The following is a 25,989-nucleotide window of genomic DNA, read 5'->3' as shown; positions in this document are numbered from 1 at the left end:
TTTTACTGAATGCATGCATGGGTGTATACTGTATGTGCCTCTGTTGTGACATCTCCTTCAGCAGCGATTTAGCTTTCTTTCATTTAGAACTACAAAGAAAAACATCCATGGACCGACTTGATGTCACACTTGGTAGCACACCCCCAGCAAGCAAACATTTGCCCTCGCGAAGATAAATATCCCTCCTGCGTCTCTCCTGAGTGAAGCATGGAAAGCGATTGCACTGAAGGAACGTACAGCCGCTTCTTGGATGATGTAGAAACAAAATGCCCCTGTATTTCTATCTCAAACACATTGTTCCCCCAGGGGGCAAGTAAAAACAAGCCTGTCAAACCCAGTTAGCGAGCCACTATAGACGTACAATGGTGCCTTGTGTGTGAGGGCCAACTTAAACTTTACCAAGGTTCCTCGATGTTGGCCCATCTCTGCACTGAAAGGGTATTTTCCTTTATAAGTGTTTCCTTTTTTTATTCTCCTTAACACTTCCTCATCTCTTCCTCGAGTTTCTTTGTCGATCCTTGTCCATTCAATCTCGTCTCCTTGGCCTCTCTCTCTCTCTGTCTGTACCCATCCAGTCTCCTGACTCTGTTTTTATTGACATTTGTTCCCCCTGGTTTTAACTTCTAATGCCATATGTGCAATAATCTTTGCAAAGAGTTAAACTAGGAAAGCTTGGGTAATTGTTCGTTTAACCGCAATGATTTGTTTTCCCCTTCCACTTCTCGTTTATTGAATTTCTTTGCAATCCAATTAACTAATTCTATATAAACTATTCTGTTCTGGTTTTCCTTCAACTCCAGCTTTATACATGCTTCTGCATTACAAGCATTTTTCAATACGCATTTATTTCCTTCTACAGTTTTGGTTACAGTTAACTGTCCATTTCTTCACAGATGGGGTGTGTCACATTCATTTCTAAATGTTGTTTTGGTAAAAATCCACTCTCATTTTGGTTTGGACCGAGGTATAGAACCCCAAAAATATTTCTGGTTGATTTTTATTTTATTTTAGTTACTTTAGGATGCACTGTGTTTCCTCTGCTACATCCATTTAGCAGTGGTGGAACCGCCCTGCTGGAAAGTAACCAATCCTCAGTTTCATTGGCCTCCCAGGAACACACGCAAAAGCACTATTGTTGTTTTGGTAACTTGTGTGTTTTTCTTAATCTTAATCTAAGCATTTAAAAGTGTTAGGTTCTTGAAATGCAACCAGCTCTGACAGTGGAAACGGGATGGTGATGTGGCTTGCAAATGAACCACAAACCAAAATTTAGTTCAACTCCTGCTGTTGCACAAAGAGAAAACACACATATGCAGCACCCATACTGTAAACAATGGATTTTAGTGATGAACAGCTGGAAATGATCAGCTTTGTTCAAGATTTTCCACAAATTCCAGCTTTGTTTTGATATATTCTTCTTATAATTCTGGTTGGAAACACATTCAGCAGTAGCTCCAGTATCACAGTTGATACAACTGTTGTTCCTCGGGGCTAAAGATTGAAAGTGTTGAAACTATTGAGCCTTTTGTGAATGGTAACATTGGGCTTCTACTTCAATCTAAATGACATTAACAAGGTAGTGAAATGTCTTGAATCTACCTTTATAAAGCACACTACCGAACACTGGGGCAGCTTTTGCCATTACTAATATGAACATTTATGAGTGACATCATCTGGCTCTAGCGGACAAAAGAACAGCCAAAAATCCATTTCAAAGCAGGAAAAACCCTGTAATAAGCCTTCATTTCGTTCTCACTCCTATTCCTGCCAGGTCTTTTTTATCCCAAGTGTTTTTAATCTTTTGTCTTTTGCTTCCCACTCTCCTCCCTCGTTTCTCCATACTCCAGTCAGTGCCAGTCTCCGCTCCCTTTGTTCTCCACTAGGTGTGGCCGATGACAGAAGGCTAGGGGGCAGTACACTCAGACATTGCGCTAACACTGCTTCACTGATTCACGCTTTGATGCTCTTGCTAATCTTCAGCACTCACTGTGGCACATACTGGCACAGAGCTACACAAGCTGTGACTATGCACATGCACACAGGACTGCGCGCACACACAACTGTTACGAACAAAGGAGAAGAATACAAACAGATCCAGGCTTCAGTGTGTACAGAATAAGATTAAACACAATCACAAAGACAAACATATAGTTCTAAAATGACACTGGCAATTGCTGGAAAAAAACAATAAAGCAAAATCTGATCCATCCATCAGCATAATGCATATGGGCAACTCATATTAAGGCTTACAACAGCACATCGCAGGCTGCAATGCGCTTCCCATTAAAGAACTGGCTCCATCGGTAGGTTCTGTGTTTCCCCTCGCTCAGTCTTTCGCCAGAAAAGCCAACTGAGCAGTGTCAGGTTCAGAAAACAAAGAATGAAAAAAAGGCTGAGTGGAGCTAGACACACACACCCAGACGAAGTTGATTACTTTGCTTAAAGTTCGTCATCGCCATTGTCTTTGATTGCACAAAATTATACAGACTGGAAGAGTTGATTTTGTCTCCATATACACCTCCTGTACGGACAGTAAACAAATGCTAAAGAATAAAACGTACTTAAAGATTTATTTTTCAAGTATAACATCCAACACTCTTACAGATGTATGACTAAAATTATTCCAATTAATGGAATAATTACAAGGGTGCTATGACAGCACAGGTTTTAATGGGTTATGAGGAAATGCATTTTTCTGAAACTTGAACTATGAACACACTATGAGTCACTAATCCGGTGCCAATAGGCGCAAACAGTTTTACCTAATGACATCCTCAATAAAAGTCTCCGGCTCTAATTTAGCCTTCCATTGACAGGCTGTATTGAATTCTCTGCCCAAAATCATTGCAATGGCAGAATGTCATTCCTATTAGATGGATTTTGATTTTAAATGAAAGTTGAGTCATTGTAAAAGTCAAGACAGCTGTGATCCCAGCTCTTTAAAATGTCCTATTCTATAGAATTACACAAACAGCTCTATTCCATCGGCTTTTTGGCATTCTGTATAATTCATTTTGGTATCAAGCCCTTCACTGGATGCTGATGAGTCCATACATGGCCAAATGCTCGAAGATTTTCTACATTTACTTTATGCCAAACTTGATATGATTACATATGATGGAAGCTGAAATCAGCCAGGAAGATTACAAACAATCAGAGAATCATTGCTACATGGCACTATAAGAAGGTTTTCATTAGTCCCCAGGCAAGATGAAATGTATGAGGGAGTTAAAAGGCAACAATAAGCCCCATGTAAGTCTTTGTCATCACCCTTGGGTTCAGTTTTCTCCACATCACTGGTATGGGCGTGAGTGTTGGATGAAGAGCAGAGACCAGATTAACTTGTCAGCAGTGTTTTAGCTCGGCCTGTCCCATTCTGACTTGCCTGCATCATGTCCCGAAGCACACAGCTAGTCTTTGCAGCCTTCATCACACTCTGCAGCTGCTGTAAACAAGGCTGTGGGCCAGGTGTATCAGGCAACTTCCCAGCCCAAACCCTACAGAGGGATTCAGCCCTGCTGGCATGACTTTATTCAACAATGAAGAAACACAACTATGTAGAGCGCCATGGTTTTGTCATTGTTGAGTTTTCTTGAAAGCACGCCTAACATGGGATTTTAAATAAAACCATGGATGAGAGAGAGGAGCACGCTGTTAAAAGTTGGACTGTAAGATTCATTTGTTCTTCTGGACACACTAGACCACCCGAGCAGCCCCACAAGCCTTTGATCCGCGAAAACATGAAGATGGCAGATAATCCCTGTAAAAGCCCTTCTTGAAATCCCTCCTTTGTGCACAATAACACACACACACACACACACACACAGACACAAACACACCCAAACACACAAACATGAAGGCAAGCAAATCAATATTGATTTTACAGCTTGCACGGGCTAGTCAGTTAATCAAAATTGTATTGTTTTATTCCAATGTACAAATCCTAAAATCCTGTGAGGTCACATATTAAATATATTATATCACACTCACTCAGAGCCTTGAAAAGTGTCTCTTTGAAAGGAAAGATAATAACTCCTCCCTATCAACCCCTTTTTTCATAAATAGTTGACCTAAACCATTGAATAGAAACACAATTTGACATTGCTTCAAAATCTGAGATACATTGGAAATTACCGTTGTATAAATGTAGCATTTGAGTTTATTGTGAACACTATGACCAGATGTGATCCCCGGGCTAAATGTAAAGTAAATGTTTATAGGGTAAAAAAGACAGAAATCACTGCGTTAATTTCATAAAATTAGATTAGCTTTGCCTGAACCTTATAGCTTGACCCTGTCCTCGATTTCTTTATGGGTCATGGGTGGATTTCCCAGTCTTTCTTCGAGCGGACACTATGGTGTGAGACGGTATTAGAACTGAGACAGGAAATGATGCGATAAACCAGGAAGTTGCCTCTATTGTTAGGAGTGGAAACGGAAGTTCTGCTTAGAATGATATGCTCAGGAACTGGACCTCTATGCTGAAAGCACACAAGAAATCACATGGGGACACAAACACTCAGTTTCACATAGTCAATCTTAACATAACCCAAAGCTTTAGGTAGTATAAACTCCAGAAAAGGCCTACTTCAAGAACTTCAACATATTATATTGAATGTGAATATCCATCTTCAAATTCTCTAGTTGCTTTTTGGCAGTATTTGATTGATGGAGAAATGAAAATTATCCATGGAAGATCTATTAACTGACCTACACCCACTTTGCACAAGGTGGAAACACTGAGGTCATAACTTCACAAACAACACCACCATGGGTTCATCATGACACAGTTCAAAGAACGAAGAATATACATATATAATGTATAAATCACATAAATTACACATGTGTTTTTAAAGGTTGTGTCATGTAAACACAACTGAACAGTGACAGTGAAGTCAACTATTGCTGTGGATGGTAGACTTTTATTAGGTTAATAATGAAGGGCTTCTTATTGACAAATTGAACTAATTCTTAAAAGCACACATGTAGACAAACAATGCTGTCCTTGTTCACTTTTTTTTAACCTCGGGTGACAAGCCCGGCAGTTATTCTGGTCTGATTCAACAACTGCTACAGCTTGCTGACACGCATATGACACCTCTTCTCCGCAGATTCAATTAGACCTTTTTACAGTATCGCCCCAGGAGTAACACGCACACACCCCCTACTCTGCTTTTCAACACACCCCTCCTCTTCTCTTCCCACACCCAAAACGATCGGTGACAGAATTTTTCTCTTACATTCAAGTCTGTGTTGCACATCATTGATTTACACATCCAAGCCATGCTTAAAATCTAGAAATCATCCACACAGGAAGACTTGTAGAAAACACAACTGGCATTCACAGCATGGAGCCTGTAAATGGCTTCTAGCTAGCCAATGTTTAGCTGCGTAGAGCATGTTCCCTTTGTGTGTCGTTCGCTTTGGTTTTCCTTTGCTGTAACAGTTCTGCCATTTCTATTCACCAGGCAAACCTCATTATGAACAAGGACAAAAAGGATGCTCATCAATGAGAACATGCTTAAATGGAATTTTAGCATGCTACCCACAGAGACAGACAAACTGTGTGTGTGTGTGTGTGTGTGTGTGTGTGTGTGTGTGTGTGTGTGTGTGTGTGTGTGTGTGTGTGTGTGTGTGTGTGTGTGTGTGTGTGTGTGTGTGTGTGTGTGTGTGTGTGTGTGTTTGTGTTTGTGTGTGTGTGTGTGTGTGTACGTGTTAAAATGTATGAGTATATGTGAGCGCCCGGCAGTGACAGCCAGACTGTACAAGGCGTCAGGGATTAGGTTGGAAAACAGATCTCAACCAGCCATGACCAAAGCGCGGTGAAATAATAAAGAAGAAAAGCTTTACAGACAGAGGCTGAGACGAAATAGGTTTCATTTGTTCATTATGGGAGCCGAGTCACTTGAGAACACATCTGGAATCCTCATTCAGCCTTAATCAAACAGCTGGCCACTAAAAGAGCTGGTTCAGAGGAGAATACAAGGTTAATGTATGTCCGCTTTTATCCGCATCTTGTTTACAGTTACTTTCATATTGAAATGAGGCTAACTCTAAAAAAAGGTTGTTTCAATTATGGTGAAAGTCAATCCGCTGACGCGGTTGTCTCCTTGTTTGTTACTATGGCAACATGATGTCACGCAGAGAGAGGTCTGACTCACAAAAGCCACGGGAGAGAACTGGATCAGATATTATTGGTAAATATATTTCAACATGTCCTTTGGTTTGTTTGTCTCAGGGGTTTAAACGCTATTTGGAAATGTGGTTGTATGATTCATAAAGAAACAAAAAGGCAAAATCACATTTGACAGAATTTAAAAAGTCTTAAAGTAACAAACCATGCTGGTGTTTGAATTGAGCTTTTCCTCCTGATCAATGCAGCTGTTTTTCTACCCTCTTGTTACCCCTTTGTGTTGTTATATAAGTACACAGTTGAGGAAGTGGAAAATATAACCAAACCTTGTATCATTACTTTTCTATGCTCCAACTCCCATTGAGGAAGTGCTTCAATTGCTCTGTTGATAATACATAGCGCAATACATACAACATCTTGTTACTGCTTGGAGTATACGTGGACTCATCAGCTGTTTATTCAGAGGAACTGCAATGTTCCCACAGTTTCGAAACTTTCAAATCAAAGTGCCTCACTCAGCATGGGTCCAACAAGGGAAGGAATGAGATACAAAACAGAAACACAACTTTCTTCGCATCAGCGGATTTTAGAACTTTGGAACAAACAATCCTTCCCGGGGTAAACAATTTAGCACCGTTTTCCTGCTATTAAACTCACAGGGCAAAACAAGGATGCTTAACTTTCCTGACTCTCCACAAACACAAAAAATCTACGTCCTTCTATCAGCTCAGGCAACTAAGAGCCACGGGGAAGCTGAAAGGGTGGATTTGTCATCAGAGTTTAGGAGTGAGAAATGTCTTTGAAGCAAAAGCAATTCCAGGTAATGATTTCCAGAGTGGTTAAGTTCAGAGAGATGGGGAATAATCCCGGTGCTTGACATGCCAAGGTTATAGCTACACACGCGTTGCAGATGCACTGTATTACACAGACAGATGCTACAGCAAGTGGAGACATAAACATTCAGGGTCGCTGCTTTCATGACTTGTGTCTGGTTTTGGTAAGGTGGTCTTCTAACTGCCCTCTTCATTCCTTCATGATCAATAGGCCTGTAAATGTTTTAGCACTGGGGGGCTACAAGGGGCATAAAATATTGAAGCGACAGGCTGAAACACAATCTTGCACAATGAGGGAGGGATTGTGTGTGTGTGTGTGTGTGTGTGTGTGTGTGTGTGTGTGTGTGTGTGTGTGTGTGTGTGTGTGTGTGTGTGTGTGTGTGTGTGTGTGTGTGTGTGTGTGTGTGTCTCACTAGAGGGCCAGTCAGCATTATAAACTACCCTATCAGTCACTCTACACCAGTGTTTGTAAGAGAGACAAGGAAGAGAGAATATAAATGTCAAAGCAACCTAGCCTAAAGCTGTTTTATGATTAGTTTACATGGATCTTTTTAAGATGGCAAGTGATTGGTATTTTTTGATAAAAAGATAAACTGCACTTCCTTTTCACCAACTCATTAATAATAATACCTTCCTTTTTCATGGACAGTAAAAACATGTCATCAATCCTCACAGGCTATACAGAAATACACAACAGAAGACATTTTGTATTATTTGTTTACATATAAACCATTACATAGCTCAAACTCTGGCTTCCCTTTCAACAACTGCTGACATGAGAGATTACCGTTAACCACTTTTTCACCTCCAAAACACAAACACTCCACTCAGCCCTGGCTCCACATGATTTACTTGAATGTATATACACAAGATGAACTCAAACCCAAACACGGCGGTGCTCATACACTTACTGTTTGCCCTGCGCACACACACACATGTTTACATCAGGTAACTTCAAATGCAACCATTTGTGCGGAAGTAGAGCTGACCAGAGGTTACTATGGGTGTTAAATGACAACTAGGCATGATTGACTGGAGGTTAGGTCTGAATGCGAGTCAAACTTTATGACTGGAGTAACATGATAGGATGTGTTTATGACTATGTAAACGGATCTATGTTCAATAGGAAGTTTAGCATAGGGTGACTTGGAGAGTTTAAATTTACTATCACAACGAAAATTCTAGTTTGTTTTAACTTGGACCTTATTCTTTGTGGCTTTAGCCGTCATTTTTAGTGATTATGATAGCATTTCACTAAAGCAGTAGCTCAATGCCAACAAGCTGACATCACAAAAAAAAAAGAAGTACATCTATGAAAATAATACCAAGTTGTAACTAACCATATTTAGAGGAAGTAGGAGAAACCCCTCTCACAGCTCATGTCCAGGTCCACATTCCTCAATCTATGCCCCAACCCTCTTAACCTACATGACCCTGTGACACCCTCCAGCAGGGACACAGAAACACAAGCACATGTTCATCTTCTCAAAGCATTCAAGTACTTCATCTTAGGTGTCAAAAATCCCAGTCCTAATTGTGAATTTCCTCCATCGCCATGTTTTTCCTTTCTGTTTAATTGCTGTTATTCCTCTGTTAACACCAGAGCAGCCCTAAATGTGATGCATGTTCACCTCAAGCCAGCTGACCAATGAAAGCCAACGTCTATACTACTTGAGAGGTTAAGATTTCATCAGTGCCAATGCATGACATCCTCTACAAAGTAGGTTTACACAGGCATTTTGGCCATGAAACCTAATCAGCACACACATTACTGTGAAATGTTGCAATCCAAGAAAAAGTACTTTTTTCCAGTGAATGGCTGCATTATTGTCTCAAATGTTTGAGTCGCCCCGAGTCTCCGTGTGCGTCTGTATATGTACATTATGTGTGATCGACGCGGCTGACAGGTGGCTTAGGGTCCCAAATCACCACCTCGCGTGAGTAGTGGGCCTCAGACCAAACTCTCACCCCAGTCTTTGACCTGGACACAGACCTTAACCCAATCAGAGCGATGGATAAACCAGACTCACATATGTGGATATTTACATACATCTGGTAAATCTATGACTAAGGGTTGAGAGGTTTGAAACGGACAGAGAAAAAGATTGACATGAGTAGTGGCACAAAGCCGGACCAAAGAAACTGGGAACATCCTAATTCATAAGCACAACTTTTCTACCATCTCTAAACCAGATCAAAGTCCTCCCATCTCCTTGTTCATGTCCCCTCCTCAAATCTCCATGGCCCTGCAGCAGTTACTTACAGCACACTCAGACCAGTAATTAGACTAATTTCCTCGTAGATGACTCATCTTAGAGGTGGTCAGTATTAAACCATGTGCCAGATGGAGAATACACTCCAAAAGCACTGAGATCATTGTTGATAATTCACTTTTTCCCACCATTCAATACACGAACACACTGAGTGATGGAACATGTGGGAGTGTTCGCGTGGCTATGTGTGATTGCTTCCAAGTGTGCGATTGAAAAAGCAAAAGAGAAAATGGGACAAAGATGACCAAAATATTCGGCTACTTATCGCAAATTAGTTTCTTTACTTGAAAGCGAGTTAACAAATACCACTAGTGACTCATTTGAAACGTAAAGATATGTGGCAAAGCGGATGTCATGTATTGAAATGATTAGCAGAACAGTGATGTACCAGCAATACAAATAACAGTGCCAATGCAGATCAGCAGCACTCAGTTGATATGCAGCCAACATTCATGCTTCACTTTCGCAAGACCAAAATGATCTGAGGGGATGGAGTGAGAAGGGAAAGTGGTGTGGGTGAGGAAGGAGGGGAGGTTCTTCAAGTGATTATAGAGGCTGTAATTGATCAGGACATCGGGGTGAGGTCGAGGGGGCACTGAAGTTAAAAACAGGGAGGGGTGGGTTACATGAGATTCTGACCTTAACCTCAGAGACCCTGCTGGGAAGTACAACACAGACTCAAGTGTGTACACAGAGTCTCTGAGGTTAACTGCATGTTTAAACATACCACATACTGTAAATGGTGGGTTTCATTATCGAACTGAATGCATGGGTACGTCAGGGCTCCTGGAAAACGTACGATAAGACAGACTAAATAAGGGTGGTGAGCAAAAAGAGGAAAAAGAACAGAGACTATTTAAGAAATGCCCACAGTAAATCACATTTATAGCTCCCTTTGAAATGTCCAACCAGAGAAGACCAGAAGAGACGCCACTGGCCAGTTTAATAGCGCAGATTAAATCTCTATAGCTCGACTATAAAAGGACGTCTCTCTGTTTCCATAGGTCTGCTATAGTCTGCATCTCACATTACCTCTGTCCTGGCTCTGTGGTCTGTTGGCTAACCAAACCTGACTTCTTCCTCTTATGTCTCTCAAAAGTGGCGTTCAGTCAAAAGTAGTCATTACCAAACCGGGGTGCAGACATCAAATAGGTAGCCCGAGGGGCCAACACCACGAGATGAGGAAAAGTCTGTCACTTGTATGTAGAGGTTAGAACACTTACATAATATGTTGGGGCCTTGGTTGTTAAGGTTTTGGTATCTGCTGTTATCTGTTTATCTGATATGCACCAATAAGCCACTTTCATTGGTTTGACTGTGGCGCCATATTGGGCACTGTATCACAATCTCTTAATACTATAGAAAGGACTAAGCCGAGGGCGAAACAATTACAACATAATTACTCAACTTCCAAGAGAAGTTCAGTTCAGTTTCACTCATTATAAATAGTGAAATCAGTTCCATGTGTGATAACATGGATTTAAAAGCTACTGTATAACAATGAATCCATCCCGATGTCTAGGTCTGCTTACTGCATTTACCGTACCAATTTTTGCAAAGTCTTCAATTTTCCACACATTCCATTAATGCAAACTGCACTGTCTGAGAAATGTCAAGAAGACCATCTGATATCAGCCTGGCATCTTATACCCTACATCCTATGTCAAAACCAATACAAGATTTAAGTTGACACTAAACCTGGCAACTCCTGCATGTCAGTCAAACCTTTGCCCTGCTGCATTCTTTCAATCATACTGTAGTGTTTCCCTGTTTGGCTTACATGAATATGAATTTGTGGGGAATGTTTGCGGGTAAGCCTCGAGGATGGAGCTGTCAGCTGTAATTCTGTCACAGGTGTTGGGATGTAAATGTACCTTTGTCCCTCACACCTGAGAAACGGCAGTACATTTGACACAGTCATCCTGTTTTGCCCAGCTCAGCCCAACCCCATGGCTTAGTGCGGGACACAGGGAGGAACCCCAACCCTCGTCTTCTGTAAGTTTCCAAAAGTGGGAGAGACTGATGGCTAAAACAGGCACTATGTTTACGCCCCTGATCCAGGTCTAGGATACATCACTCCACCCAACAATGGAATCCAAAGGAGCCTGTCTCGGTACAACCCCAACAAACGAAAGTATTGTCAACTGTGGCATTTTTGGAACCACAGTTGAGTCAATTCATAAAACAGCTGTCAGCTACGAAATATTTGCTTTTTTTGTGTGTGTAAAATGTACAAAACTCCTGCCAAGATGACCTTGTACGAATGTTATTATAAAACCCTCTATATTTGTGGGCCTGCATGCATCTGGGTTTCTATATGTGTATGAACATTTGTATGTGTAAAGGTCAGTAGTGTCTAGGAACGAATAGGCACTCATCCAAAAATGAGTGAATGACTGATTTATTAGGTGTATAATTGCCACAGCTCCCTTCTATCTTGGCTAAAGATCTCTGCTGTTCACTGTGTGTGTGCGCTCGTGTGTGTGTGTTGAAGTAGGCAACGTGAAACACAAAAGGATTAATGGAACACTCAGCACGCTAACTCAACGCAGACCACCAGCATTGCGTTTACCTCGTATACTGGGACACTGAGACAGAAAGACCATGAAATTGTGCACATAGCTGAATGTGAGCCTGTTAGCAGGTCCACCTGCACGCCTGTCCATCTAATTTTCGTTCTCAATCCTCTTCTCTTTCTGTTTTTATTTAAATCGTGGTTGAATATTTTCAAAGCTCAAAGTTAGATCTTCCCAGAGATGACTCATGCATCACACTCTCTGTTTCCCTAGCGACTCAATGTATCTCATTTAGGATTTCAGCCAAATTCTCTCTGGTGTACATCATGCCGCGTTGATGCAAGGTGAAAGTGAGAGTAGCAAGACAGACACACACACACACACACACACACACACACACACACAGACACAGACACAGACACACACAGACACACACACACACACACACACACACACACACACACACACACACACACACACACACACACACACACACACACACACACACACACACACACACACACACACACACACACACACACACACACACACACACACACACACACACACACACACACACACACACACACACACAGATCAACTCTCAGACGCCCAGAGAGCTCTGCCAGAAGAAGTCTTATTCATCAAACCTAACCTTGTGAAAATGTGGACCTGACTACAGTCCTTTAAATCACCGGGATGAATTGGCAGGGGAAAGAAGAAGCCGAATTGCTTTATTACACAATGCACTGGATGAGTGGTATGGGAGCCAACCAAAAAAATACTTTAAGGAGAGTAAAAAGCTTTCATCCAAAAGTCAGAGAACCTGTTTTTTTTGTCTGGGGATGAATGTAAAATGTAACTGATGGATATGGATTCAAATTTTAAAAATTACCCTTGCAGAATTTCTATGATTTATCAGTCAGATTTTCTGTAACTCCCTGAAAAATCGGTCCCATAGAGAACCTACACCTGGTTCAGAAATACTAAATGAGCCACTGATTGCACACAAAGCGAATGTTCAAGTCCCGCTCTATTGAATCCTAAACCAATAAAGACTGCTCTGAATTCGAAGCCTTAATTATGTATCTTCGGGGCCGTGCAGCAGGAGGACATTAATTAAGCTAAATGATCCTTCCTATACAAAACATCTCGCAGTATTCAACAGGGAAAAACCAGGAGTGTTGCTCCCGCAGTGTGAAATATAGGTGTACATTGTATGGATCTGCGGGCAGTCTGGACAACGCTACAGGGTTCACTTCACTCCACTATGTGCGAGAGGCAGCTGGAGGAAAGGCCAGACTAATGTGCATAATGGAGGATGTCTGATGGGACTGTGAACAGAATATCCACAGAGCAAAATAATATAAAAGGCATCATCAACCACATAAAAGGAAAAGAAAAAACAAAACAAAGAGAGAACGTGCTCGCTCTATTACATGTTGTGAGTTCTCCGTTTTGAAAGCAGATCCCTCGTTTCTCCTTCAGATTTAACAGACAGGAGCAGGATAGATGGGGCTTTCTAGTGGCACTGTGGGATTAGAAACCCACACATAAACACACACATACACGCATGTATGCTCATGGGCACTACACATGCTGAAATACACACACACAAGCAACAGACTGATACCGCCTGTGAGGTGATTGTTACCAGATGAGGGGGTCGTCCTTCCAGCCTCACTCTGTGACAGACAAAAGATTACACCGCATTCTCCCCATACTCTCCTCATTGTGTGTGTGAATGCATATATGTGTATGTGAAAGAAAGATATTTCAACCATGTACAAGTAGTTTAGTTTTTAGTTTGTTGAGGGGGAAGGGGCTTGTGCCTTAATTGAATAAGGGCTAAACCCCCCATTTCTCCATCGGGTGAGCTGGCAGATGGCGTATGCGTGTCCTATTCAAATAGTGACATGTTTAATTTGACAATTACGAAAACAAAGGATTCCATTTACAGCCACGGTTGGAGGCTGAGTAGACTATGTGTGGAAGTGTGTGTGCTTGTCAAAATTCTCTGCTGAATTGAAAGAGACAGAAGGGGAAGTATTGTGGATGGAGGAGACAAAAAAAGCTGGAGCAAACCTGAACCGTCAGTTTAGATAAGCAAGAAAGAAAATAAGCAGGCAAGAACAGAATGAACTTAATCAAGAATTTACTGTTCTGCTAATTCAAACCACTAGGTCCAACCTACCGCTGTGCCAGTCGAGCGGGCTCATGCATAGAGTATTTACAGTTGAGGGATAAGGCATTACCTCAGTTTACCTCAAAGCAGCGGCGGACCACAGGGATTTAAAGGTGTTGCAAATAAAACCCACACATTGTGTCTCTTTTCAGCTGGCTGGGAATTGTTAACCTCACATTAAGTCACACTTTAGGGTTTTGGAATAGCAGGCTGAGCGCTCACACACACACACACACACACACACACACACACACACACACACACACACACACACACACACACACACACACACACACACACACACACACACACACACACACACACACACACACACACACACACACACACACACACACACACACACACACACACACACACACACACACACACACACACACACACACACACACACACACACACACACACACACACACACTTATCTGTCCGTGCAGTATTAGGGTATGTTTCCTTAGAGGTATATAAAGAAGTTTATATGTTTTTTGGCCTCAATAATTCACTTCTTACCCAAAGGGGACTATGGGAGCTGTTATAAAAGGTAAAGTTGCATATAATTCTGTAGCATATATTTTTACAACTTGAATCTGGAGTTATTGCCTTGTTTTTATGTATCTTACATATAACCTGGGCAGCTTCACTTCGGGCTGTATATTTTGTTTTCATTGTGTATTTCTGACACGTTTTATATAAATTCAGTTTAAGTTTGAAATGTGATTGTAGTTTGCGATGTGGCTGGAGAATCTATGAGGAGCAGATTTACATCATCGCTTATCATATGATACAGACAGACGCTGACACTACTCCCCATTATTCACTCCGTCTCCCCGTCTTCCCCCCCTTTTCTTCTCTCTCTTCCCTCTATGTGGTCCTGAGAGTCCTGTTACCATGGCTACGGCTGAACGATGGCTCCAACCCTTTGAAAAACCATCAAGCTTCCCCCACCACACACATGCACGTATGCACATGCTATCTGTATGAAGTAATGGCGATCATCCTTCACAAAGGTGAGTGTTCATATGAAGACTGTCTGCCTGCTCCTCTCTGTGCCCAGTTACAATAACATGACCCCACTCTCCCCCTGACAGCAGTGAAAGATGGAAGATTCCTCCCCTGAACACACACACACACACACACACACACACACACACACACACACGCACACAAAGAGTCCAATCTTCACTCATCTGACCGTTTTAATTTGCAAAGACAAAAAGGGACCCAACATTGTCATCTAATCAGTGGCATTTATAGCGCAGCACTTTGGCATTTTGCGATACCATTCTCACTGCATGTCGCTAAAGATAATGTGTTGTAAACAACGTAATGAATGGCCGGCTGTTTTAAAGGGCAGAAGACTGAAAGGAATCATTTGTCTTACTTTTACTCTCCCTGGAAAATACTGTATTAGACTGGCTGGACTGACCACTACCTCTCCGCTGATTCAATTCTCCACTGCACTGCTCCACTTTTTTTATTACTGAATGTGTAAATGTGTGTGCAAGCAAGGTATGAGAGCGAGAAATAGCCTGTTTCAAGGGCGTATCCAGAGAGATAGAGGTGAAGTCACACTAACACACACACACACACACACACTACAGTAAACGGTGATGAATTAGCTCGGCCCCACTTCCCCTGACCCCCCTTCCACGTATCTCATTGTCATGGTAACCATCTGCACCTCCACTGCATCCTGAGTTCATGCTCTCACACCACATGCAGCCATGCTTTTCATCAGTCTCTCTTCCTTCTCATGTTTGTACCCTCACTTGCTGTCTGAAATGTGATGAGTCCTTGTCTTTGCAGAGCCCTTCATGTCTGAATCATCCATATATTTAGCTGCTCATGAAATAAGTATCATGTTCATGCAAGATCATTGAATTCATTAGACATTATTATATATGTAATTATGATTAGACATATTTTGGCCTATGTGTGTGTGTGTGTGTGTGTGTGTGTGTGTGTGTGTGTGTGTGTGTGTGTGTGTGTGTGTGTGTGTGTGTGTGTGTGTGTGTGTGTGTGTGTGTGTGTGAGCAAAGAAACTACCAAGCTACCTCTGTAAGCTGGCTGCATTTAAATGTAAGTTTTACCATAGACTCGACATGCATTTTTTATCTACATACATCTTACTTTCCGATCAGTTAAGTAGACAAAAGACTAAGGGAGAATTCTTTGTGAAAAAAGGTTGCTATATGCTATATAGATAAAGATAATCCCGAGCACAAAGCTGAATATATCTGATGAAAATATCCTTTTGACATTGTAATTTATTGCAAAAAACAAATTGAAAGGTTAATACCATTTGCATTTTATGGTAAAGTACCGAAAAGTCATGATTTTGAGCAACCAAGATCAGACCTTGGTACTTCATTATAGCCATTGCATGCTTCATTACAACACGGGTGTATTGTTGTGCACATTGCATTACACACCATTCACACACTAAGCAGTATCATCTGTTCTGCACTTACTGTGATCTCAGTTTATCCATCTGATTGACTTGAAAGAACAAGTCTTTAGATAAGAAACAAACCCTTCAGAGAAGAAAATACCCTTCTATGGATTCACATTAGCCCTTGTATCCGGTATTAGAGCGGCAGATCCGGCACTCCGAGATTCTTGCAATCAAGCAGCTCTTGTTTAATTGTCCCCTGGAGCGACGCACCAAGAAAATCTCAACAGCCGGCCAGTGTTGTGATTGTTCAACAACGAGGACGTGTCTATGTGTCTGTGTGGAACATGGCATGTGTGTGTAGAGATACCGTTAGTCTGTGCATCACCAATAAAACAGGGTTCCTCCATTTACAATCCACAATGACAGTCCTGAGAGGATTGGTTAGTACAATCATTAGCAGACACTGTTTACACTCTCTTCCCATCGCCTTATAAAAGATACAGCCCGTAATTAACCTGTGGACATTAAGCTGTCACAACTGCCTTTTAAAACAATAACTAACCTGGCAAGATGCTCCACATAAATCTCAGAGCTATTTTGTGTATGTTAGCATGCATGCTGTATAAAGCAAGAGTTATTTTTGACATTGCTTATTTTATTGATCTTCTTTTAGATGTATTCCTTTTGATTTGTGGCTGAATGTATTTCTTTTTATGAAGTTGGCGTTGAGAAGAAAACTTCACTAAAGCATATCCTTTTTTTGCAAATCCTTTTTTATCAAGACATGGATAAGAACCAAAAGATTTATTTCTTCCCTTTGTGTGAAACTGAATGAGTAGGGCATCCGATCAATGAAAAATGGATCTCTTTTCATCTTCCAACCAACCATCTGCTGTCACTTTCTGCAACAGTTCCGCTCTGCTGAGCCATGATGTGAAAACATTAAGCTGTGGTGAGTGACAGCAGCTATGACACCAGGCATACATTTAAAGATGGCTGGTGCAACTCCCTCCTGTATTCAGTTCCTCTGATGCCTGTAGTAGGAGTACAGCAACATCTTCAAGCAAATGCAGCTGAGTGTGTCCACAGTTTACAGTAATGTAGATGTCGTCTGCGTTTTTGGCGTCTTTGCACTTTGATTTGAGAACATCTTCTAGTAGCACTTGGACTGCGACATTATGCGGGATGGATATGTTATTCAAAAACTAAGAGATTTATTCCAAGGAGTATGAAGAACTTCCTAAACTGCACCCTGTGCTCTCGGGTGTGTAGGCTGCAGTAAATCTGGTCCAAAACCACAGAGCTGAATTTGGGCCAGATGCACCAGAAATGTTGCTTCTCCTAAATTGACATTAAATCTGACACATCCTTACTCTCAAAGTTAAATCACTTGCAACAGTGAGACAGAACGCAGGCCAAATCAGATGATTTACCCGACCTCAGGCAACACCTATTGCTCAGGCCAAATGCCTGTAAATGTACTCAGCGTGAGGTTGAAAAAATACAAAGCGACTACTGTTTCATGTCAGATAGATTCATCTTAGAGTCCTGACACAACTCCAACATAAACATTGTGTGCATGATCTGACTGCAAGACATGATCCTATGAAAGTAAAAAAAAAACGTTCTGTCATAGTCCTTATTAGAGCGTTGTCCTAATTGTAGGTTGGGAATACTGAGAGGCACGGTAAGGGAAAGATGGAGTGTCCCTTTTCTTACTAAAGAGTTAAAGTATGGTTGGACAGAAAAAGAGAGACCACCCTGAAAGCAACATTTTGAATGACCAGAGTATGAAAGCCAAACGCCTTGTCAAGAATGTTTAAACACAAGATCTTAGAGAAATAATCAAAGCCTTAATTGATGAATAGCAAACTTAGAGGCATGTATTTATAGATATATAAATAGTGTTAATGTCATTAGACCTTTACACATATTACAGCGAGTGGATATTAGGAAACATGAGCTGAATTGATAGACCTTGGCCCAATGCATTTAAAGAACGTTTAGATAAGACTCGATAAACAGAGTATATGTTTCTAAAAACTCCAAGCCACACTGAGGTTTTTTTACTCATCTTAAAGCTGCTTATTTAATTCATATTCTGCTCATCCTGCATGGGCGGGTTCACTGAGTCCAGAAGGTTGCAGTTCAGAGGAACCTCAAGACGGATTAAAAGAAAGTTAATAATCAAGCTCTAATCAATGTTTCTTGTGTATATTGATTCCAACATTACCCTTCCCTTTCCTTCTCCATTTATTTTCATCATTATTTCATGCATCCTTGTGCGGTTGCCCTTACGGCTCAGGATTTTTTGCAGTTCAACGAAACAGATCACAGCAGTTGCCCAGGCAAACAGTGAAGTTATTTCCACTTCTTTAGGTCTTCCAACCCTGTCGGACACACCACAGTCAGCAACCACAAACACACATGCACGCTCACATGTATGGAGGCCCACAGTGGAAATGTCTCTTCTGTGGTTCTATCCATAACGCTCATGGGCCTCGGTTTTATCCTGTGCTTCTGTGCTGCACTGTACATGACTTTTATTTAGATTTACACATCTACATCCAAGGTTTTAGCGACAAAAATGTGTATAATATATAGCCACACTGAAATGCCCCACTTTAGCTCATGCATACAGCTCAGTAGAACCAGGCAGCAATCCAAAAAAAAGAGGGAGGAATGGGGGTTAGCAGAGGGTATAGTAGGCAGGTGGGAAGTTGTAATAGATTCTCTTGTAAAAGATTCCACTCTAGGGTAGTGGAAACTTTTTTTGCGCTCTTTCTGGTTTTGCTCTAACCTTTAATAGACAACTCATGGTGAGAACTATCCTTATAAAAGATCAAGTCCAAGGAAAAGACAATATGAGGTGCACGCATGAAGGAAAAGCCTCTGGGAGATGTAAAGAAAGCGAGGGACGTGATATGGACCATATTGAATATAAAATGCTTTTTGTAAGTCGGTGCCATTTCTGTGATCTCATATAGACCAGCGGTATTGTCTAATGCTGTGTATTTTGGCACCACAAACGCAACACTTTAAATCTGGAATACAAACGTTTCCCTCTCCGCTTCTCTCAGCATCTCTTCGCCTTCGAGTTCCTGAGGTGAAAAGGATGTCAAAAGTACACTTGAGATGATTAAATGAATGATTCATTTGAGAAAACAAATATCTGTAGCTGCACAGTCTTTGACCCCTGGGAGGAAAATATAAATTGTGTGGAGAGTGCTGGGACAGACACAACACCAGAGCAGCAGAGGCAGCCAGACAATAGCTTCAGGGCAGCTGCTTCAACTTTGAAGCACACCCACACACGCAAAAACAAAGTCATGCCCTAGAGAAGTGCAAAAAATAACAACAAAGGCAAGTGAATTAAATGACTTGAATCGTTCATATCATTTAACAGGCTACGACACAAAACTCCTGGTTACACCCAACTGCGACTTCAAATCTTACATCCATCTCTCTGCAAAGCCGAAATGACAGAATCTGATACACTGGGAAACACGCACTTGTACCGCCCTTCACCCCTAACTTATCGACCACCTGCTGTCCCAAACTGCAGGAACCCTCCCAAAGCAAATACAATTTAGAGAAACACAGGAAGCATACTAATTTGCACCAACTTAACTCAATGTGTCGTGAAATTAGATTAGAGTGACCAAATGAACTCTGGAGGGCCTCAAGATCACCTGCCGCTCGTGTGTGGCGTGTGTGTGTGTATGTCTGTGAGTTTATTCCGTTCACTCTCAAACTCCACGGAAGGACAGAGAAGCTATAAGAGATGAGACCAAGACAGAATGGAGGCCCAGACAGAGATAGAGAGGTGGTCTGGACGGCAGATAAGTTTGAAAAGAAACACAATGAAAAAGAAAAGAGAGCTGGAACAGAGAGATAGCATTGGGAGAAGAGACAGATAGAAAATGTGTGTGTGAATGACTACGGATTGGACTGTGTTGTGTATGGAGGATCCTGTGCCTGCTGCTCTTTGATATTGGTGTGTCACTCAGATTAGGGGAGCAGTATGTCGACTTTGTTTCACCTTGTAAGAACTTGCCGCACTTTTTGATTCACACATTTCTTTGCCATACACCTTTTTCCATTAATAGGGAGAATTATTGTTGTTCAGGAAGTATATACCACTATAGGCTATGTGAAATTGCGTATGATTAATTAGGATTTCTTTGTATTTAAAGTAAAGTAAATTATAGTCCATTGAGTAAGAAAAACTGATGCAATAATGCATTTATTTGTGTAGGTTCACTGATGCAGAGAAAGACAAAGAAAGAAATTCCTTCCATGATAGTATTAGTCACTGATGGGAGATTGATTCCTTTAAAATAGCAAAGGAAAGGATAAAGTTGAGACCAGTACAGAAGCCAAAAGGTTAAATGCCCATGAGACATGAGGTAAAAAGTTAAGGAAAAAAGAAAGAAAGAATGGAAATTGAGATACTCACTAACAGATGAGATGAAGAACTGGAATAGAAACCAGTCAGACTGGAGCAAGAAGGAAAGAGTGAGAGAAGAAAAACCCTTCACTGCCATATGGTAAGGAGTATTGGGCTTAATGAGGCGTGAGGCCATCCTCTCCACAGAGCATCAGCCATTCACATCACACATGAATGGACACTCTGATAGGGTTAAAACAGAGCATATGCCAACAGCTTGTGATATGGAACCAAACTACTGCTGCTAGGAGGGAAAATAAAGACAATAAGGAAGAGTGAACCAACTCGGGCCACAATCCAACACCCCCCCAAAGAGCAGAAAAATACTCCTGAAAAAAAAGGAATCTGTCAGCATAAGAGTTTTATATTTTGAAGCTGATTGCTACTGAAAATATTCAAGCAAGAAGAGAGCTCAAGATCAGCAGGGATCCGACTCTAAACCAGTGCTTCCGCCAAAAAACAAAATGTCAGAAAAAATATATAGACCATTCAGTTTCAGTGTTGTTCAGTGGTTACTTGAAGTTAAACCAGGTGCATTTTGCTCATACAGAACCCTCAGTTTCTTTCAAATTGACATTTGTATCATCCCCCAGGGGCAGTAAACATGTTTTTGAGGAGCAAATCAGTAAGAAAAGCTGCTTGTGTATCATTTTGCAGCTAACCAAACAAAAGGTATAACACTAAATGCAAAAACTACTAAACAAAGACACAGTTCTAATGATGATGCTACCATATGAAAAAGGAAAATATTGATAATGTTTCATTCTGTGGGGGACAGGATCTCAAAACAACAAATGTCAACCCCATGGTGGCACTAGATAAAAGGTCAGATGAATGCCAAAGTCAGAAGCATTTATCCTCCCAGCACAATGAACGTCTGTACAACAATTCAGGGAAATCCATCCATTAGCGGTTGAGATATTTCAGTTGTATCAAAGTAGTGGACCGACAATCTAGCTCAGGGGTTTTCAACCGGTGGTCCGCGGACCCCTGGTGGTCCGCGGCGGCATTGCATGTGGTCCGTGACAAGAGCCTATGTTGATCAGTTCACCATTGTTTTTTTTTAATATAAATTCGCTTTGATATTTCAACACATTTCCAGAATACCGTTACATATCGTGAAAAATATGTTTAAAATAATATAAAGGAAATTCAAGCTGACAGAATGTAGCCTTGCGCCTATCCAGTCTATGGTAGCCTGTGATTCGCTAATGGTAATGAGTTGCGTCGCTAACCTCACTTATTATTCATTACGTACAGTCTTGCGAGCAAAGTTGACACACATTTATAAGCATAGCCGACGAGAGTATTTTAAGATAGGTTGTAGTACAGCAAACATTTGTTACATATGTACTAGTCTAGCTATATATCTAGCACCAATGGATCGTTTTGTAGTGAGGAAAGTGCCAGAGGGACAGGCTGCCATGACAGAGGGTCAGGCTGCCACGACAGAGGGACAGGCCGCCACGATAGGGCAAGGACAGGCTTCCGAAGCGTCAACTTCGCAAAAAAGACGAAAAAGAAAATACAATGAGGAATATGTTAAATATGGATTCACAGTGACGACAGACAGAGCAGGAGAGGAGGTACCACTGTGTTTCGTATGTTCAACAATTCTCTGTAATGAAGCTATGAAGCCGTCGAAACTTACGCGGCATATGGAGACGCATCACGTCCACTTGAAGGCCAAACCCGTTGAGTACATGCAACAGATGTTGCGTGATTTCAAAGGACAGCAGGCTACCATGAGGAAGAGTGCAAAAATAAATGAAAACGCACTGAAAGCATCGTATCTGGTCGCTCTCAGGGTTGCAAAAAGTAAGAAGCCCCATACCATTGCAGAGCAGCTTATATTGCCAGCAGCCATAGATATGTGCAGAGCTATGGTAAGCGAAGAATGTGCCAACAAATTAAAAACTATTCCGTTGTCAGACAACACAATTGGAAGACGAATTGGGGAAATGGCAAATGATGTCAAAGACCAGCTGATGGCAAAACTTCAGACAGTTCTGTTTTCCCTTCAAATCGACGAGACGACAGATGTTACTAATGATGCGCAACTGTTAACATTTGTGCGATACGAGGACAGTGGCACTATGTGCGAGGAATTTCTTTTTTGCAAACCACTGCCCGGGCGAACTACCGGTGTAGAAATATTTAAAGCACTGGACGATTTTTTCACGGAGCACAATATCTCGTGGCAGAGGTGCGTTGCATTATGCAGCGATGGGGCCCGAGCCATGAGTGGCAGCAAGACTGGACTGTTTGCGCATGTAAGGAGGGTGGCTCCGGGGGTAATTTGGACACACTGCCTGATTCATAGAGAGGCTCTCGCCTCCAAAGATCTCAGTGTTGAGCTCAGTGGTGTGTTTGATGTCGTTGTCAAGACGGTCAACTTCATAAAACGAAACGCATTGAATACACGCCTGTTTTCATCCCTATGCCATGACTTGGGAAGTGAACACAGCTCTCTCCTTTATCATTCAGAGGTGCGTTGGCTGTCTCGCGGCGCTGTGCTCGCCCGTGTGTTTGAACTACGCGGAGCTTTCTACGAGTTCTTGTGCGAGAAGCATTCTGATCTGGCTTCCAATTTCAACGATAGTTACTGGTTAACTAAGCTGGCGTACCTCACAGATGTTTTTGCAGAGCTGAACAAGTTGAACAGCTCCATGCAAGGGAGAGATGCAAACGTCATGCAGCTCTACGAGAAGCTCGACGCATTTGTGAAAAAAATGTCAAAGTGGATCGAACGAGTGGAGAGCAATAACTTGGCGATGTTTCCTTCAGTTGAGGAATACCCTGACAGCACTGACATCAACGACACTATATGTGAGCATTTGAGGAAGCTTGTGCGTCAATTCGCAAAGTACTTCACTGATTCGGAAGAGTGGCGCCGTGACAGCAAGTGGATCCTGCTCCCATTCAGTGACGATGCATCAGTAGGGTCAAGTCTGACGGCTGTGGAAGAGGATAAGCTGATTGAGATGTCCACAGACTCTGTCAGGAGGCATATGTACGACACACAGCCCCTTGTTAAATTCTGGATAAGTTGCCAGACAGAATTTCCACAGCTTGCTGCAAAAGCAATGAGGTGTCTTTTGCCCTTTCCAACCACATGTCTGTGTGAGAGTGGTTTTTCTACACTGGCGTACTTAAAGAATAAGTACAGGGCTAGGCTTGATCCAGAGAATGACATGAGACTGTCTCTGTCTACCATTTCGCCACGAATAGACAGGCTGTGTGGACTTCACCACGCCCAGATATCACACTGACAGGTAGGCCTAATTCTCCCATGTTTTCACTGTTACGACCCTGGCGGGTTTAGGCCCCGCCCTGTGTTAATGGTAAGCCTGTTCTCTCTCCCTGCTTTTCTCAATCTCTCTCTGCTTTTCTCAATCTCTCTGTCTCTACAGCAGGTGATTGGTGACAGGTCTGTCCTGGCTGGGTTATAAAAGCCCTGACCAGCCAGCAGTTGAGGCTGCCTTGGTCTTCATTTGTTGGATTTTGGTTCTCCGGTGTTGTTGGATTTTTGTTCTCCGTTGTTGTTTTGTCACACACCTAGACTGACTTTGCATGACATTTTTAGTTACTTTTCCCAATACTGAATTGCACAACACTTTATTATTCTTTATTCTTTCTTTAAAATAATCTTTAATTTAATTTAATTTAATAAATCTACTTTTATTATTATAAAATCTGCGTGGCCTCTCTTTCATGTTTCATGCATTGAGCTATGCATGTAACACCAAATACACACGCGCACGCGCAGGCACATCAGTGGGCCGCGGATTGCTTTCTAGTCCGAATGGTGGTCCCTGGGACAAAACCAGTTGAAAACCCCTGATCTAGCTGACTGATAGACCAGTATGCCATAGAATCTCTACAGATATTAATGTATTTATCTGAAGAAAGACATTACCAGCATGCAGTGTTGGGTGTAACACACTACAAAAGTAACGGAGCTACGGTAATGTATTACTTTTTGCTGTAATACAGTAATATAACGCATTACTTCTGAAATTTGGGTAATATAATACCCGTTACAATTCTCAGTAAGGCAGTTACACCACATTTTAACCTTTATTCACAAACATCGCGAGACATTCTGACACCAGAGAAACAATTTAGTAAGGTGGTTAAGATGGCTGCAGAAACCGATTTGCGATTGAGAGCTGCTTGCTCGGAGAACAGAAAAGAAAAACACAGCACTCCTGCGCAGGCCAAGCAACAGAAGGTAGCTTTCTCTGGGTCTGCTCTGCTGCTTGAAGCCCGAGAAGTTGAGAGACTCGTGGCAGAGTGTTGAAGATCTGCAGCCTCTGGCCTCTGTGGAATGGCCGGCTTTTAGAAAGCTTGTCAGCAAAATCCCCGCTAACACACCAATGACAAGGTGAGCTAATGTTGCCATAGAGACTCGTTCATATACAGCAGGTCACAGGGCCGTGCAGAGGCTCCACCAACATGTTATTAATAACACACAGAGACGTCATGTTACCGGTATCACATATTATCCAGCCCACTTAAACGGAACATGAGTTTAATTTCTAGTTCTTTTCCTAATTTTCAGCATGTACTGCCAGATAGATAGATAGCTTTAATTATTGAGCTGCAATAAACTACATTTTAGCATTTAAAGCCTTACTTTTGCTGTTATTTTGGTGAAAGTAACTCAAAGTAACGCAAAAGTAGTGTAAGATGTTACAGTTCAGAGACAGTAATAATGTAATGTGAGTTATTACGTTAAAAAGACAGTAATAAGTAATATGTATAGTGGGAAGTAACTTGCCCAACACTGCCAGAATGATATTAAGCCCACTTCATTATGTAGGTGTTTTTGGGCATCTGTGTAAAACCAAGATGGATTTATTAGCGCCATCTGAGCTTCCAGTAAAAAACAGGTGATGAATTCCCAGTAAGTGATGATGGATGTTATGAGAATAGTTTGCATAGCAGAGACACCATCATCACACACATCCTGTCAACATCGCTGACAGCTGAGAGATGTGTGAGTCGGAAGGAGAAAGAGATAGAAACACAGAACCGAAGAGAAAGTAGGCGTAACAGAACAGGGTCCAGCTGTTAACAGCATGAAACGTTTCACCAAGTTTTTGATCTCGCTGATGTCTGTTAGTGTGAAAACCCAAACATTAGTCAAGGCTGATCACCTGTTAGATGCAACTGAGGCCTGTGGT

At 41.7% G+C, this 25,989-nt stretch overlaps 1 protein-coding gene across 1 annotated transcript; it reads left to right on the top strand.

The window, feature by feature from the left end:
- The first annotated feature begins 21,763 nt into the window (after positions 1-21,763).
- LOC134872370 (protein FAM200A-like) lies at positions 21,764-24,639 on the top strand. The gene is made up of 2 exons (XM_063895649.1): positions 21,764-24,075; positions 24,214-24,639. The coding sequence occupies exon 1, from the start codon at positions 21,991-21,993 to the stop codon at positions 24,070-24,072; it is 2,082 nt and encodes a 693-aa protein (XP_063751719.1). The 5' UTR covers positions 21,764-21,990; the 3' UTR covers positions 24,073-24,075; positions 24,214-24,639.
- Positions 24,640-25,989: the final 1,350 nt, after the last annotated feature.

Source organism: Eleginops maclovinus, chromosome 11 (assembly GCF_036324505.1).
Source record: "Eleginops maclovinus isolate JMC-PN-2008 ecotype Puerto Natales chromosome 11, JC_Emac_rtc_rv5, whole genome shotgun sequence".
Taxonomy (NCBI): Eukaryota; Metazoa; Chordata; class Actinopteri; order Perciformes; family Eleginopidae; genus Eleginops; species Eleginops maclovinus.
This window is presented reverse-complemented; position numbering and strand designations above follow the sequence as displayed.

What these genes read in the sequence shown, in the direction of transcription:
- LOC134872370 (XM_063895649.1), top strand. Translation starts at nt 21,991, where the DNA reads ATGGTAGCCTGTGATTCGCTAATGGTAATGAGTTGCGTCGCTAACCTC.